This window comes from Caretta caretta, chromosome 2 (genome assembly GCF_965140235.1).
Source record: "Caretta caretta isolate rCarCar2 chromosome 2, rCarCar1.hap1, whole genome shotgun sequence".
Classification (NCBI taxonomy): domain Eukaryota; kingdom Metazoa; phylum Chordata; order Testudines; family Cheloniidae; genus Caretta; species Caretta caretta.
This window is the reverse complement of record NC_134207.1, coordinates 236,898,223-236,914,559: the sequence shown is the minus strand read 5'-3', so window position 1 is coordinate 236,914,559 and position 16,337 is coordinate 236,898,223. Positions and strand designations below refer to the sequence as shown.

The 16,337-nt window shown below is 39.2% G+C and overlaps 1 protein-coding gene across 8 annotated transcripts in view; it reads left to right on the top strand.

Moving 5' to 3' along the window:
• Positions 1–16,337, top strand: part of ABI1 (abl interactor 1) — a 125,331-nt gene that overhangs the window by 90,982 nt on the left and 18,012 nt on the right. For 5 of the 8 annotated variants that reach the window (XM_048837853.2, XM_048837846.2, XM_048837841.2 and 2 more), the window contains exons 3-6: positions 2,672–2,848; positions 11,312–11,326; positions 12,065–12,165; positions 15,660–15,800. In XM_048837853.2, coding sequence (XP_048693810.2) covers positions 2,672–2,848; positions 11,312–11,326; positions 12,065–12,165; positions 15,660–15,800 — 434 coding nt within the window. The remainder of the gene's footprint in view (positions 1–2,671; positions 2,849–11,311; positions 11,327–12,064; positions 12,166–15,659; positions 15,801–16,337) is intronic. The other 3 variants (XM_048837848.2, XM_048837845.2, XM_048837842.2) reach the window with 1 other exon arrangement.

Sequence of the window (16,337 nt, the reverse complement as noted above, 5' to 3'; positions counted from 1 at the left end):
TGCGATTTTACAATAGGATAGCTATGCACAGTTATCCTGCTGTAAAACAAAACAAAATGAGTCCAACTTTTCTTGTAGTGAAGACATTGCCTGTGACTAAGCAATAAGCTACCAGTATATCACTGGTATGCTTTCAACTTGTGTGTCTAACTGTATTGCTTACAGTACAGCTCTAATTCTCTGTTGCTTTATTCTAATGCTAGTGATGTCCAATTTTACAAATCACTGGTCTGCATTTAGCAGTAAATGAGTTGGCTTCTCCATATTTATTATGTACCACATCACTTTACAGTTAGCATTGTTGGGAAAAGCCTACCAACACATAGGTGAGCCAGGCTACTTTCCAGCTATGCATTTGTCAGGGTTCAGTGAGGCCTAGGGGCCTTGGCATGAGCTGGCACCTGGTCTTCTAGCATCACAGACCTGGAGGTGGATTAACTACAGCGGCGGGAGCACTCCTCCTATTGTTGTAGTGAGTGTCTATGCTACAGTTTTGTGCAGCTATAGCATTTCTCGAGAAGACCTAGCCTTATTGAGCTGCTGCTCTTTGCCTTTCATCTTGTAAAATTGGCTGCTAGAGCATGTGTGTGGGTGCTGTAGCTGATTTTAATAGGTAAGGCCTGCATATGTCTAAAGTGCCTAGCTCAGAATGTTGCCTTAACTTAGACTTGGTGACTATTGAGGATTTATGTCAGAGTGTAAACATCTCACTCAATATTTTACATGCAGTGCAGGGGATGTAGCCACATCTTCTGTTTAATTGGAAGATATGTGGCTAAATCTCCTGCATTGCTTTGAAAATCTCAACCAATGTCTTCAAATTCAATTTTCCGTGTTTTCTAAAGTAAAAGAATGTCACAGAATGTTGCAAACCATCTGTTCAATCTGAGGCTGTGAAAACAGCCAGCTAGATTTTGCTGCTTTTAAGTTCCTCCTCCACTTACCTTGTGTCCTAGTTTGCGATTTTTAATAGGGTATAGAAACTGCTGTGAAAGGTTTTTGATTCCTTCTACTTTAACTCCAAAGAGCTCAAGATGATTTAAAAGTACATACTATAATACAGGTTTCAGAGTAGCAGCTGTGTTAGTCTGAATTAGCAAAAAGAAAAGGAGTACTTGTGGCACCTTATGCTCAAATAAATTTGTTAGTCTCCAAGGTGTCACAAGTACTCCTTTTCTTTTTACTATAATACAGTTGACTAAATCTGTTCTACTGCAAGCATTTGAAAATCACCTCTGTATGCATAGTCAGCAAAGAGTTAAGGTAAGTCTGCAATATTAATAATAATAATAATAATAATTAAGTCTGTGTGCTCTGAAACCTGGCAATGGGGGGGAGGGTTTCCGAGCCCAAGCAGGAATGTCTACACTGCTATTTTTAGCCCTGTAGCACAATCCTGAGTGAAGGGACCTAGGCTCTGACACACTGCTGTGGGGGAGGTATGTTTTTTGTTTTGCAGTATAAATGTACCCATGTTTTCTTAGGAGCTGTTGACCTCCTGGGTACTTACGTGTTGGGCATGATTAGATGGTGAAATATTGTGTCTGAATACAAACTAATTCTATGATTCATCTGGGTGCTTGTTTCCTTTACTAAACAAAGTGTATGCAGGACAATACTGGTTTTGATTGGGGCAGATGTCTGGATCAGTCTCTGGAAACAGCAAAGGATCATCATGCTCTTTCACTCACTCTCGCTCTCCTGGGTTCTGATTGTTGCTCTATATCCTTGGCCTTTTAATTTGGTTCCCTCAGCTAGGAGTTAAACAATGCCCAATTTATGTGCAGAGAGGCTTGTTTTATGCATCAAAATTAGTTTGCTCCTTCAAATTGTAGGATCAGGGTCCCCTAGTCTGTACGGCCTCTGCTTCTTTGGTCCTTGCCCTCTAAATTGGTGGAGCACAGTACAGGTGTAACCCTTTTTTCCCCCTTAGAAGTTAATTCCAGGGATTGGATCCACCAAACCAAATCTCCATTCTGAGTACAGATCGATGCCCTATTTAAGGTATAAAATAAACAGTATTAAGCTTTGGATCCATTTTCTTTGGTAAAGACAAAATTTGGAGCAGGCACAGAAGGAAGCTAAAATGTTATAGGCAAGGAAACAGTCTTTCTGGTGTAGTAAGTGGGTGGCTTGAGAGTATTTCCAAGGCTCAGTAGAATTTTATCCTTTCAGTGTTGGTGATTTTGATATAAAATTGGCCCTCACCCTTCTGTAACAGTTTATTTATGGGCCTGTGAGCCACTGACCTGGTCTGACATTCTCCTCTGTGGCTTGGGACAAGTCACTTAATCTTTGTCTTAGTTTCTAATCTGTAAAAATAGAATAATTGATCACTAATGTAAATTATGAGGGTGTTGAGGATTGTTAATCCAGTAATATCTGTAAAGTGTGTTTGAAAATCAAATATTTGTAAATAGATCACTTTATTACTACTATTCTTACTTGGAACTGCATTGTTATTTCACTGAGTATAATTATTTTATTTTTAGAGCAAGGATCTTGTTTATTACTCTACATTTTTTTGCAAACTTTTTTCCTTATTTTAGTGAGGTGTAATAAAGTAGTTTGTTTTAAGTGCTATTAATTTGATAATTCAGATTGTTTGAGTTTGACTTGAATGTTTCAGCACGTTTTTTAAATAAAACATCCTTTTCTGTTTTAAATTTAGACTGTGGACATCCATAAAGAGAAAGTGGCTCGCAGAGAGATAGGTATTTTGACAACCAATAAGAACACATCAAGAACTCATAAAATTATAGCGCCAGCCAACATGGAGCGTCCTGTAAGGTACATTCGAAAACCTATTGACTATACCGTGCTGGATGATGTTGGCCATGGAGTAAAGGTGAGAATCCATATAAATATTGAAGACTTATTTGAACTGAATGCGGCAGGAATTTTAGTTGCAGTTAAAATACTTAGTGTGTGGTGCTGCCATGAGGGGTTGATAAAAACATACCCAGAAGCATCATAGGCACAAAGTGAGATTTTTATGTTGAGGTCTTGAGCAATTTCTGCTATAAACTTGTGACTGCCTGAAGTAACCACAAACCAGGAAACAATGGCTCAGGATTCTGATAATAGATATTTCATAACAATGCAATTGCACTAATGACTTGTCAGAAAAAGGGACGTGACTGACTTATTATTAAAAACATTCCTTAGTTTAAAAAAGTGCTGCAAAAGCCCTTTTTATCCCTTTCTTCTCCTACACTCCCACCTTTTTTCCTTTTCCTTTTTTTCCTTTTTTAATTTTTTTTAATTTAAACTAGAGTTTAGGTAAAGGGCAAACTTGATGGCTGGAGATTTCATTAGGGAGAGGTTTTTTTAAAGGCACGAAGGGCGCCCCCTCCGCCCATTGAAAAAATCAGTTGGAGTTGGCACTTTGCTTTTCATTTGGAAATCTTCCTCCATGTATATAAGTGCCTTGACCAAACTCAACTTTTTTGGGTACAACAGATAGCCACAGGAGAGTTAGGTAAGACTAATCAACTTGGTACCTTTTGTCATCTGAGAGTCTTTGCTTGTCTGGTAATAGCAGGCTTTATTTTTCCTTAGCTGACATGATAGTACATTCAGTTAATTGTAGTCTTTCCCTGACTTACCTTAAAAAGCTTTTATTCAGGACCATGTATCCAAATAAGGATTTGAGTGTGCTAGTCAGGAAAGCAGCTGCATCAATCTTGAAGTGCCTTTCTGTAGTGCTCAGCTCTAAGGACTAGATCCTTGTTTGTGGCAGAGACGCAGTCATCACAGATGGAGGGAAATGAGGAGGTGCCAAAGTGTCCTTGGCATTTCAGTGATCCTGGGGTTGCTTAGCAGCGATTAAGCACAGTGTAGAAGGCTGCTTTAACCTGTGACAGCTGTCAACAGCCTCCTGGCACAGGAGCTGTTGGGGGGCTCTGAAGTGCTTGAGGATCTCACTACACAGCAGAGAAGCTCTGAGGGGATGTCTACACTGCAATTAAAAACCTGCGAGCTGACCCATGTCAGCTGACTCGGGTTCGCAGGGCTCTGGCTAAGGGCTGTTGGATTGCCATGTAGGCTTCAGGCTTGGGCTGGAGCCCGGGTTGTAGGACCCTGTAAGGTGGGAGGGTCCAAGAGCTTGGGCTGCAACCTAAGTCTGAACATCTACACCACAATTTAACAGGCCCTGAACCTGAGCCCTGAGAGTTGGCACAGGCCAGCCATTGGTGTCCAATTGCAACGTAGACGTACCCTGTGAGCCAGATCCACTGGGCTTAGGGCTGCTTTATATTGGTACGATGCAAAGCAGATGAAACGTTGTACAGAGTTGGAACATAAGAGCAACCCTGCAAAGGAATCCATTTGTCCTCATAGAAGTTGGTCACTTTTCATTTAGGCCCCTTGCTTGTGAGAGGAGGTAGCTCGAGTCCATGGAGAAGTGTCAGAATCCATGTTTCCAATGCCAGCTGTCGGCTCACCGTTTAGATACTAGAGTGATAGTCTATCTAGAAAACCATAAAATAGACTAATCAATTGGCCGCTTCAGCTGCTGGATTACTGAGAGGTGTGTGTCCTGGAGCCTCATAAAGTAAATGTTTGATTAATAGACCCCAGTGCTGTTACATAGTAATATCAGCTTTCTCCAATTTGTACACTTTTATTTTGGCATGTCTATTTTAGTAATGTGTTCAACTTTAGTTAAGGGAAAAAAAATAGCCTGCCCTTTGGAACTGATGATCTTCTGTTAACTGGGCAAATGCCTTTTTTCTAAAAGGCACTTTGCAATTCTATACAAGTTTCAATGGTAGCTTTTGCCATCTGCCAACTAATTAACCTCATTATAGAAAATTGACTTTACTGGAAACCTGAAGTTTAGTGGCCTTGATTTGTAGTTAACAATATCTTACTTTTTGTTTCTTCACTGTGTGATTGCCCTACTGCCATGCTATCAGCTCTGCTATAGGTGATGCGACAATGGCTATGTGAAAAGATGATGCCCTTGTCTCTACCACATGGATTCATTATGCAAATACCATAATTGCAAGGTAAACCTTACACACCTGCTACTGGAAATGGCATCCACAGCCTTCCACTCCATAAACATAGACCTCAACCCAGTAGCTGTATGTACGTCACCCAGAGAGATGGCTATTAATCATACACACCTAACTGGTATGTCACGCTGTCTCCTAGGATGTGGTACTGACTGTAGCTGTAAAGGAGGTTGCTTGTTCTGCCTTCGTTCTTAGATGGCTCAGTGCAAAATACTTTCCACTTCTGGGTCCCAGTTCAGATTCCTATTTGAAATTGAATTGACAGCCTCAGATCAGTTTCCAGTCAGCGGGAGTTGGCCATTGATATTTGACATTGTTAATTATTTATTTACTTTTGAAAACTAGAAAGGCTCTGTGTTGGGAGCTCAAGCTATGTCTCAAACCTAACCAGGGTGGCTCTGTCAAATTGGGGCTGACATGGTTAGTGGCAGGAATGGAGAAAGTTGCACTGCAAGTTCTTCAGCATACCTAATATGTGGATAAAGAAGATATCAGACTTTATTGCTGCCAACCCTATGCTCTTGACCACAGATTCACCCAAGTTAAAGTATTGATGGAAACTGTCTAGGGCCTTGGAGGTAGCCTGGTTTCCTGACAAAACCGGAAATTGTAGTTCTAATCCCAGCTCACCCGCAGATTGACCAACTGTGTACTTTGTCCTGTTCATACATTATCTCTTTTTCCTCAATAAAATGGGGCATAATATTTACAAACAACGTAATTATAAACTAATGTTCAAACAGTGCAACAACATCCTTTAATAGGGGCTATGTTATCCCTGTATGTGTGACTTCATTTTGTTTTGGTGGAGGAAGGGACAAAATGGGGGAGGTGGTAAGAAAAACATGAGGGAAAGGCCACCAGAATAAATGTGGAACCATACCCTGTACAGTTCTGATTTATAATGTCTGTGCGAGAATAATATTAAATATATTTAAATGCCTTTAAAATTATTTCAAAAGTATATAGCAATGGGCAATACCAGAACTGTTTTGTCTGATAAACGTAAATTCAAATTGACTCTCATTTATTCAATTAGAATAAAAGAAACAAAGCTGGTACTCGCAAAAAGAAAAGGAGTACTTGTGGCACCTTAGAGACTAACCAATTTATTTGAGCATGAGCTTTCGTGAGCTACAGCTCACTATAACTACTCAAATACTCCTCTCTCCCAAAGCATTTGTTCCTATGTGTGCCCTTCCCTAATGGGACAAAAGTTTCTCAACACAGCTGGACCACATTTTTTGAGTCTTACCCTGGGAATAGGGAGTGGATCATCATGCAGAAGGAAAGAAGCAAAAGCAGGAACATGTATGGAGGCGCATGAGGAAGGACTCTGCTGTGTATTCCTCCCTCTGGGCCCATGAGATCAGCAGCTATTGTGTGGTTGATGCTCTGCTGATGGGGGGAGGGAGAAGATAGGCAGCAGCTGTTCTCCACAGTATATTTCCCTCCTGTTGGGGAAATTGCTGTGGAGTTGATGATGCTTCTAGTAGTATAAACTGCCCTCCACAGTTTCTGTGTACCAAAAGGCTACACTACCATTGTAGGGAGTTAGTCAGTGGCAGCCCAGGTCCTTAGGGAACCAGAGTCCACAGTCAGCGCACAGGGACAGGCCACCCCTAAAATGGCCCAGGATCTACCCAGTTATGCTCTTATTGGCTTGTGGGTCTGAGAGTTTTTCAGGCTCTTTCCATATCTCTACTTCACAATGCTCAAACCCCTTCCTTTGGAGGGGGCAGTGCTAACTATTCTGTTCCAGTTGTAGGATTTTTCCTGGGATGGGAACAGCGGGCCCAGGGTTAGCATAAGTTTGGTTTTGACGCATCGTACATGGGCAGTGGATTTTTTAAAACTGTTCCATTTGTGATTAGACTTATCATGGCTCTCTTCCCTTTTCACTGAACAAACATTCTGTGTGTAAATGGCCGCAAGAAATAATGTGTACACAAGCAGATTTTGCCAGTCTGTTAGATACTAAATAGTCACTCAGCGACCATCCTTTGGGGATGAGGGCAAGGGGGCACAACTGAAGTCATTCTCTCCTCAACCCCATGTAAATCAGAACCTATCACAATATGAAATGCTGCTTTAATGCACAAAGACTCTGGCTTGGTAAGTTAAAAAAAAATGTAGACACAAGCTAATTTAACCATTCTTCCAGTCTCTTCCTTTTGTTTTATGAAGGAAAAAATAGGTCAAATGCTGTTATCCATACAGAAAATCCTGGGCTTAAAAAAAGAATATTGCTGGAAAGAATTATACTTGTCTAGCAGCCCTGCTAGAATTTTAAAATATTCTGTGTGAAGAACGAAAGGCAGGTAGAATTGCCACTATCAGGGTGTCTCAGTCCATTTGATTGTAAAATGATGGTTAAAGCAGAAATGGAAACTATTTTTGTTAAATGTAGATAAAAGTGTGTTTATCACTCATGAAATGAAATGTCCAGTAGTTACAATTGATTGAGTTTATTGTATGAAACTTGTAATTTTTTTTAAAAGTACAGGAAGACTGAGCACCTTAAGTGGAGACTTTGGAAGAATTTTAAAATCTCCTAGATATGGGGCACTTGGGACAAGGTGAAGATTGATTAATCGGTCATGGACCCAAGAAAGATGTAGGGGATAGGGGAAGGAAAATTTTAAACGGAGATGTAGGCTCCAAATCCCATAGTATTTAACTATGAGAAGTGGGTTTGATTTTCAACATCTGTGAATGCTTGCCATGTACCAGCTTAGTCACTTCTATATTCCTCATGTTTATATCTACCCTATAAAACCGAGAACAAAAGACAAGACTATGAGGAAAAGATGTTTGTGCACCTGCTGTTTTTCTTCCCTGTAGGGAAAAGCCTTTTATGTTGGATCCAGCTGGGCATTAACTATTTTTGTAGTTATTAAAAAGATGTAAATAGGCACTTCTACAAGCAGTCAATGATTCTGAGCCTGAGAATCTGAGTTCTCCTTGTTCCTGGGATTGGTTAGTGTCAGACACTGACACGTCAAGTGTCATTTTGCCAATTGCATTGCTACCGTGTTATCATTCAGAGGGTCACTGTCAAACAACACAGAGTGCTGTAGGGTAAAGGACACACAAGTGTTGCCAGTGTTGATAATTTTATCATAAGGCTCATAATATTTGGTGTTTTTCTTAAAGCACCAGCTAAATTAATTTTAAGTGAGAATCTCAGCTTTAGATTTTTTTTAAGTAAGTTTCTAGAAAAAGTTCATGGTTGCCGAGAAAACCTTGGAAGCATGAATCCTGAAAGACAAAACTAGAAGGTAAAGAACCCCTAACCCCACCCCCCCCATTTAAAAAAACCTATTGTTTTGTAAGCCAAACTCTTGAACTTTGGAGCCTGACTCATGATTTTGAATGCTTGGAGTCAGTGATACTGAGATTTTAAAAAATAAACATAATGTAATACGTTCCCCTAATAGAGAACCCTTCATCTGAGGATCTCAAGCCAAACATTTATTTTACGTTTTACAAACATTTCAGACAGTATCAGGCTAAAAGTGGAACATAATTCAAAAACAAATTTTCTTTCTTGTGCTGCTAATAACAGCTTAGAGTAATAAAAAGGGAAAATCTAAAAAAGCCAACTGGATTTTTGTTCACTTGGACAACAGAAGTACTATCCCTTTTGTTCATCATCTACATCTGCTTACATTTCACTTTCTGGTTACCTGGCATTAACGGGAATCTGTAACTACTGGATTGCAAACAATATATAGCATATTACTAATCTAAAAATAAAGTTCCATTAAAATAACAAAATATTATGGAATCTTTCTACTGATGTTTACTTTTGTAGAATATTTGTTTTAGAGCCTATATTGACCTGACATTGCCTCTTTGGGTCTCAGAACAGCCTGTGAGGCAAGAACTGAGTATTATCCTCCATTTTACTCATAAGGAAACTAAGGCACAAAATGTGATTTGCTTAAAGTCCCAAAAGTTAGTGGCAGAACTGGGAATAAAAATCCTCAATTCCAGAATGCAGATCATATGTAGGAGTCGGAAAGAGAACCCTCTGGGTTGTTACCCATATCTTTTTTTTTCTCGGCTCATCCCTGAGTTTTCAGGGGCGATGTGAGAGAGCCTGTTCGTTATGCCTCAGTTCCCACCTACCAACGTATCTCCTGGCTGCTTGTGACTCTTCTTTAATACCATTACCATATTATGTGATGATCCAAAATTGATCCAGCTGCTCCACCTGAAAAGTAGGGAAGGGATCCATGCGTGTGACATATGAGAAATGGGTACAGTGCCTCGGACAGTGGGGTCCTGTCCATGACTAAGGATCCTAGGTGCTACAGTAATATAAATAATAATATGAGAAAATTATAAAGCTGTCTCCCAATTAGTTAGTTGTACTAAAAATCACAAAGCTTCTATATGGTTCAGAATTGGGAATAAAACTCGAGTTGGATTTTATTCCTATATTAGAAATGTGGCTACAGTTTTTAGTGGAATGTTTGAAATAAAATGCAGCTCCCTGAATCACTGCTAGATGTTTGCATCCACTCTCCAGAGGTGGGAGAGGGATAGCTCAGTGGCTTGAGCATTGGCCTGCTAAACCCAGGGTTGTGAGTTCAATCCTTGAGGGGGCCATTTAGGGATCTGGGGCAAAAATTGGGGATTGGTCCTGCTTTGAGCAGGGGCTGGACTAGATGATCTCCTGAGGTCCCTTCCAACTCTGATATTCTATGAGGTGGCGGAGTATGATGGAACAAAGTGATGCAGGGGAAGATTCATTTATTTGTAGATCGTCCTGACCAAAAGAACTAAATGATCTAAGAAACATGGATGAATGAGACTATGTTGGGAGACTGGGGGTGGGACTGAGATAAAAGGAAGGGTTAGGTGTTAGAGAGACCTGGGAGGAGTTCTGAGCTAAAATGCCTTGCTTTCTCTAAGTCTTCAGCTGGAAGGTTAGGATCTATACCTTTCAGAGGACTAATAGTTTCACTTCTTGATCTCTTAACAGAATTCCTTGTTTTACGCCATTGTCCTTAGCAACTGGAAAAATTAAAAAGGGAAGAAACCTAGTAGATGGGAGACACAAGCAGATGAATCGCTAAAATTTGTTTTCCAGGAGACTAGTAGCTGTCTTGAAAAATATAGTGCTCAGGGATGATACCAGTCTGACAGTCTTGGAGACTGAACTTCTGTATTCATCCATAGAATAGATATATCGGAGACGACAGTAGCGCAAACAGCATTAGTCTGCCTCTTGCCAATAAAATTCAGTCCAGATTTAGAGCTGGAGAGACCCCCTCTAGTGCCACTTCCTATATCTTGACTACTGCTGAAACTGCTAACAAGGATGTTAGATTTCTCGTTATGTGGACAACTTTCGTTTAGGGATTGGTCAGAAAATGCCAAACTGCTTCCAAACAGCCAACAAAAGGTAATGACTTTTTACCACTATAGTATTGCTTCCCCCATCCACTCAAAAATTGAGTCAGGTGTCCACACCCCCAATCATTAATTTAAAAAAAAAATACATTTTGTGTTTTTTTCCTGATTTTTCAGTCTTCAGGTTATCCTAAAGTCACATTTTATGCTTTCCTTTGCAACCATGAGGGCTAGAAATGTACTACTTTTTTAAATGAAAGCTGAGGTCACATGCTCATCTGACTCCAGAAGTCGGCACTTCAAGACAAATACTAATTATTTTGATGCTGGCAATAAAATCATAAGAGCTGGCACTGCTGCATTACTGACTTGGGTTGGATTTCAGGCAGCAGCCTAGACTAGTGAAAGGCTCTGCTGCGTATCCAGTCTGAGAATTCCCTTCATTCTTTTTACCATTCAGTGCAGCAGGTAGGACGTCTCCATTCTGGGTTCTATTCCCAAAGTACTGATGGTTTAATACATTCTGTAATTTGTGATAGAGATTGTATAGAGAAGGTATGGTTTTGATACATTATAAAATACTCTTGGTCTTGGATTAATGTCAACCAGACACTTTAAACTGGTGTTAAAAACTTAAGGCTGGTAAGAGGCATGTGTGCCTTTTGCTGGCCACAAGGATAATAAATGTCAGTTTAAGTGTTTCCTTTGGAGATGCCTATTAATTGTGATGTTTGTCCTGTGACTGCTTATGAGCTCATGAGATCTTTAACAGCATACCTGGGATGCAATGTAAGTTGTTGTTAGGGAAATGAATTGCTGTAAAAAATAATAGTAGTAATAATAATAATAATAATTTGTCCTATCAGTTGTGATAGATCTGCCATTAATTTCTGCTTTTCCCCCCTTTTTTTGCCAACGTTAAGTGGCTAAAAGCCAAGGTAAGAAGAATCATTTCTCATTTGACCCACAGTGTATTGATATTGTATTGATAGTTGAGGCTGCAGAGCCATTAAAACTGAAAGCTAGTACTCTCCTATACTTCTCTCTGCTTTTCATAGGTTATTTAGGTTAAATAAGCTCTACTTCAGTGCAGATTTGCAACATTTAGCCTGGATGTGTTAATATATCAGAGATATATTGACATTTGCATTTGTACTTAAATACATTAATTTCTCTAACACATGTAGTGCTTTGCTTTGATTTGGTAGATGCCTTGATCCTATTGACTTACATTTTTTATAGGAGGTTTCCCAGACAATATGTTTGACTGTGCTAGTCAAATAGCCGAGCTAAATTGAGTGAGAAATTTTGGATGAAGACTGACAGTTTTTTGTAGCCAGTTTAAATTTTTTATTTAAAATATTCGCAGTGGAACTGACACACAAATGGAATGTAATAGTAATTTAAAGAGGGAAAAGGGGAAGACTTTTGCGTGAACTTGTCATCTGCTTAATTTTCAGATGTACTTCAGCTGTACAATGACAGTTAAAAAACAATATGAAACTTACGTTTAGGGTTTGTTTCCTTTTCCTGTTGTCTTCTCTAGTGTGCAGATAAAACCTGCTGTTCAATAGCTGTCTGGGAACCCTCACTTCCTATTCTTACATTTAAAAAATAACTCTCAATAGTAGAAGCGTTTAAGTATAAAAATAAAATCCTGTTTCCCCTCATTTCAGCATGGAAATAACCAGCCTGCAAGAACTGGCACCTTGTCAAGAACAAATCCACCTACACAAAAACCACCAAGTCCTCCTATGTCAGGCCGGGGAACTCTGGGGTAAGAATGAGACTTATATCCAGCCTGTAAAAGAGAGAATTCTAATTGTGCAGATATCAATATTGCCTAGATAAGTGAGTATATGAAGGCTGAGTACCCTCTGGGCTCTAGTGAGTTAGACAAATCATCTTTCTATGCAAAACATTTGAAATTTTCTGGTTTTCTTTTTTTTTAAATGAAGCCCCTTTGAGAGAATACCTTTTCATTATATTTCAGACTGAAGTGGCTGAGGTTAGTCTTCATTTCTGATAGTAATCAGGCAGAAATATTATTGCATATTTAATACAAATGAATTTTGATTAAAGTTCTCATTTAAACTAACAAAGCAAAAGGATTTCAGTGTTAAGACTCTTACTTTGTTGCTAACTCACTCCTGATTCCTTGACAGTGGAGAGTTGTGTTTATGCAATATTTAAGGAAAGAGTGTGTGGAGAGAAGTTAGATGTACTGGCAACACTAATTCTCATTTGAAGGCACATTTTAATGCTTAATTGAGGGAACTGCACCCTCCAACACAACCACCTTCTACTTCAGCTTCTATTTCACTGCTGTTTGACCTCTGTACATCAACAGATTATTATGATCTGGATTGAAATGGTGGTACTTGAAAACACTAAGCATATAGAGTGTGATTCTGTTTGGACTATTTTGTGGGGCTTTTCATTGAGATCTTAAACAGAAACTTTGGTCTATGGATGTTGCCGTTCAGTTACCTGAATCTTTGCCTTTAACATGTAGGGTATGGTAGATGGAGCGTGAGCACTGGTGGGCTGGCACGGATTTAGCAGCTATGGATGAGTTAGTTTTCCGAGTTAGTGAGCTGAGTAATGGTCTGGTTACAAGGCAGCTCACAGTGCGGATCAAGAGAGCCAGACAAGAAAAGTGGGGGAACTATAGCCCCCTTTAAAAGAGTGTTGCAGGGCTCTCGAAGCATTGAAGCCTTTAATTCTGATGCGACAATTCAGTGCTGCGCTGTCACTGTTTAAATATCAAAATGTAATAATGTACTGTATTCACTTTTTTAAAAAGGTGTGTCTAGGGTTTTTCAGTCTGCTTGGAGTGCGTTATGGGAATAAGAATCTTGACCCACAGTTGATAGATGTTGTATAGGTTCCAATTACCTGCTTGATACAGCGCACTTTCTGGTGGGATGGTATTTAAACTGTGGGTGTAGTGAAGTGTCCTGGGATCCTTCAGGAAACAGTGGATAAAAATCATGGGTGAAATCTTGGATATTGAGGGGAAGAAATGATGGGTTGAGGGAACAACCAAAATACATAGCAAAGATTACATCTGTTACAACACTGTCTCAAAAAGAGAGGTAGATGTGTGCTGTCTTTTATCTTTTTGGCATCAAAGTGCATACATCTACAATGTTTTTTGCTGCTTTACCTCAAGCATGCAAGAATATTGCCAGAAACCACAAAGATTGGTGTTTTTTTCTTTCCATTAGAAAAAAGTGGATAGAAATTTAAAACCAACACAAAATATGCAATTTTAGAAGTGTGACCGAGCATGTCAGCAGTACACTTAAGAGTAGGCACTGCCACCTGGCCAGTTGCTGGGGCTTGTCCCTTTTAAGGCAAAAGAATTCTGGGAAATGTAGTTGGGTGGGGGAGGAAGAGGAGAGTCCAAAGATCAGGTAATGAAGAGGGAACCAGGTGATTGTGGGAGGGATCAATAAGAAGGAGCTTGAGCTGAGTATAAGAGACCTGGAGGGAACAGGAGGCCTAGGATAACTAAGAAACAGCTTCTCCCAGGCTGAGTGTTAATAATAATAATTAAAAAAAAAGCCTAGAAGAAGTTGGACTAAGTTTGTGGTTTTTTTGGTTTTTTTTGTGTTTTTTTTAAAAAAAGGCACCACAGGAAAAAGTGAAGCAAGGGTGTGATGGGAAATGGACAGCCACTGCCTGCTGAGGAGCCCTAAATTAGAACCTAGAATAGTAGGAGGGCTTGAGTTCCTTTGCAGTTCCACCTGAAGGTGGTGGGTATTAACACCACATTGAGAGAAAAAGGAATGACTGAGCTCTGTGAAAGGAACTACTGAGAACTGTTCAGAGCCTTGAGAGCAGTGGAAAGACTACTGCTTAATTGGATTCTGTCCATGGAAGGGGAAGGCCAAGTCAGCTCCAGGGAACTGGAGTGGGGAAAATTGAGGGGGAATTATATATGCAGATTATATGAGAGTCATAATAAACAAAGCTATAGAAACTTGAGTTACTCCATTTCCTCCCCACATTTCGTCCAGAAGTGGAATATCCATTGTTAACATCGTATTTTCTTTAAATTATGAGGTTATTCCTATTGGAAGTCAGTTTAAAACTTCAGTGATGTCTTTTTATCTTGCAGTTTCAGTCATATTTGTGTTCTAGTTATAAGGGATTAAGATGTACACCTTTTTTTTTTCATTTTTTGATCTTTCTGGCACAACAAAAGCCTAATGGCAGCTCATATTTTAAAACTTTCTCTAGTTCTGTGTATGATAGAAACTCACTGATTCACAAATCCAGTAATGCATACAAATAACTGGGCTATTGTTTATCAGGAATGGTTTTAGTAATAGTGAGGTCTAGTGCTCCTGAGACATTTTGTAAGAATTCTAAGTTTAACACAATATGTTCACTAGAATAATATAAAGTAACTTAATTAAAACTAACTACAGCAGATTACTGAATGTATCCTATTTTTTGTGATGCATTTTGCCTTGCTTTTTTGTTTTGTTTACCTGTTACCTCCCAAATTCAGAACCTTGCAATGGGCCCCCTAATAGTTAGTAAGGTTTTACTATATTGCTGAGTCATTGAATTAATATAATGTATGTGTAAGTGGTAATCTAACAAGAAGCAGCACAAATGATTAAAGATGTTCATAGTCTCCCATTTCCTCCCCATCTATGAGTCACCTCAAAAAAGGGAACAGGGACTCCAGACATGTTCCTGGTGTGAGAACGTGAATACCTTTAGCAAAAAGTAATTTTTAGGACATTTGTACTGCCCTCAAAATGTTCTATGTAAATATTATCGTAACTATTGTTGAGGGGCACTACTATAATAGATAAGTGTGCATTGCATAGCATGTGCATACAACTGTTTGTAATCTGAAGAGTACTTTGTGGCCATACGTGTAGTGTTTTTGTTTTTAATTAGCTTTTATCTTAGAGGAACATACAGTTTGGCCTTACTTTATGAAAGCGTTTTCAAAAGAATTTTTTCAATAGGTTTTATTTCATATATTACCTAGACACTGAAATTTCCTTTTAATTTGTCCTGGAAAGGTGACTATAATTAGTCCCTTTTTAAAGCTGTTTTGTTAATATGCAGAATTAACATGTTGAGAATGAAATACCTATTTAATTTGCCAATTTCAGAGGTGGTTTCTATTTGGTAATGTTGAGTGTCTGTGCAGTGATCTTAAGTGACGGTTTAGGAAAACAAATGGCTTCATTACTTTAATTAAAGCTTTTTCTCTCCTCCAACCCACTTTCGTTTGACTAGACGAAATACTCCTTACAAAACCCTGGAGCCAGTTAAACCTCCAACTGTTCCTAATGATTACATGACCAGTCCTGCCAGACTTGGAAGTCAACACAGTCCAGGAAGAACAGCTTCCTTAAACCAGAGACCAAGAACACACAGGTAGAGTACATTGCTCCTAATTCTGTTGTTGTGTCTTGACCGGCATAGTGACACTCACCAGCGTTGCAGCAAAGCTTTATGCCTGGCTTCTTCTAAGGTGGATGGAGAAGACAGATGTAGTTTAAATACCTTAGATTCTTCTTTATACATGGTTCTGTCTGGATTTGGTACCTCTAGATCTGTTAACTTTAGTAGCATCTGTTTCAGTTTTTCAAATTTAATGCTACAGAAGCTTTTTGTTTACACACACATACACAGCTTTGAATGCACAACTTCGATCATTTTTTGCCTCATCAGAGTAAGCAAAATTTCAGAAATTATAGGAGTGAATAGGGAGATGGAATATCTGACAGACTATATAACTTATTTCAGACTTTAGGCTGGGATAGGTGTACAGGTAAGTGCTTTCACTGATGCTAATTGTATAGGGAAGCAGTTTCTGATTAGAAAATACTTTAGTGAAGTTTGCCTGTCAGAACTGTGGTTTGCTTTTATTGTTCAGAGAAAAACTGTGCTTGTGATGTGGTAGATTGACAG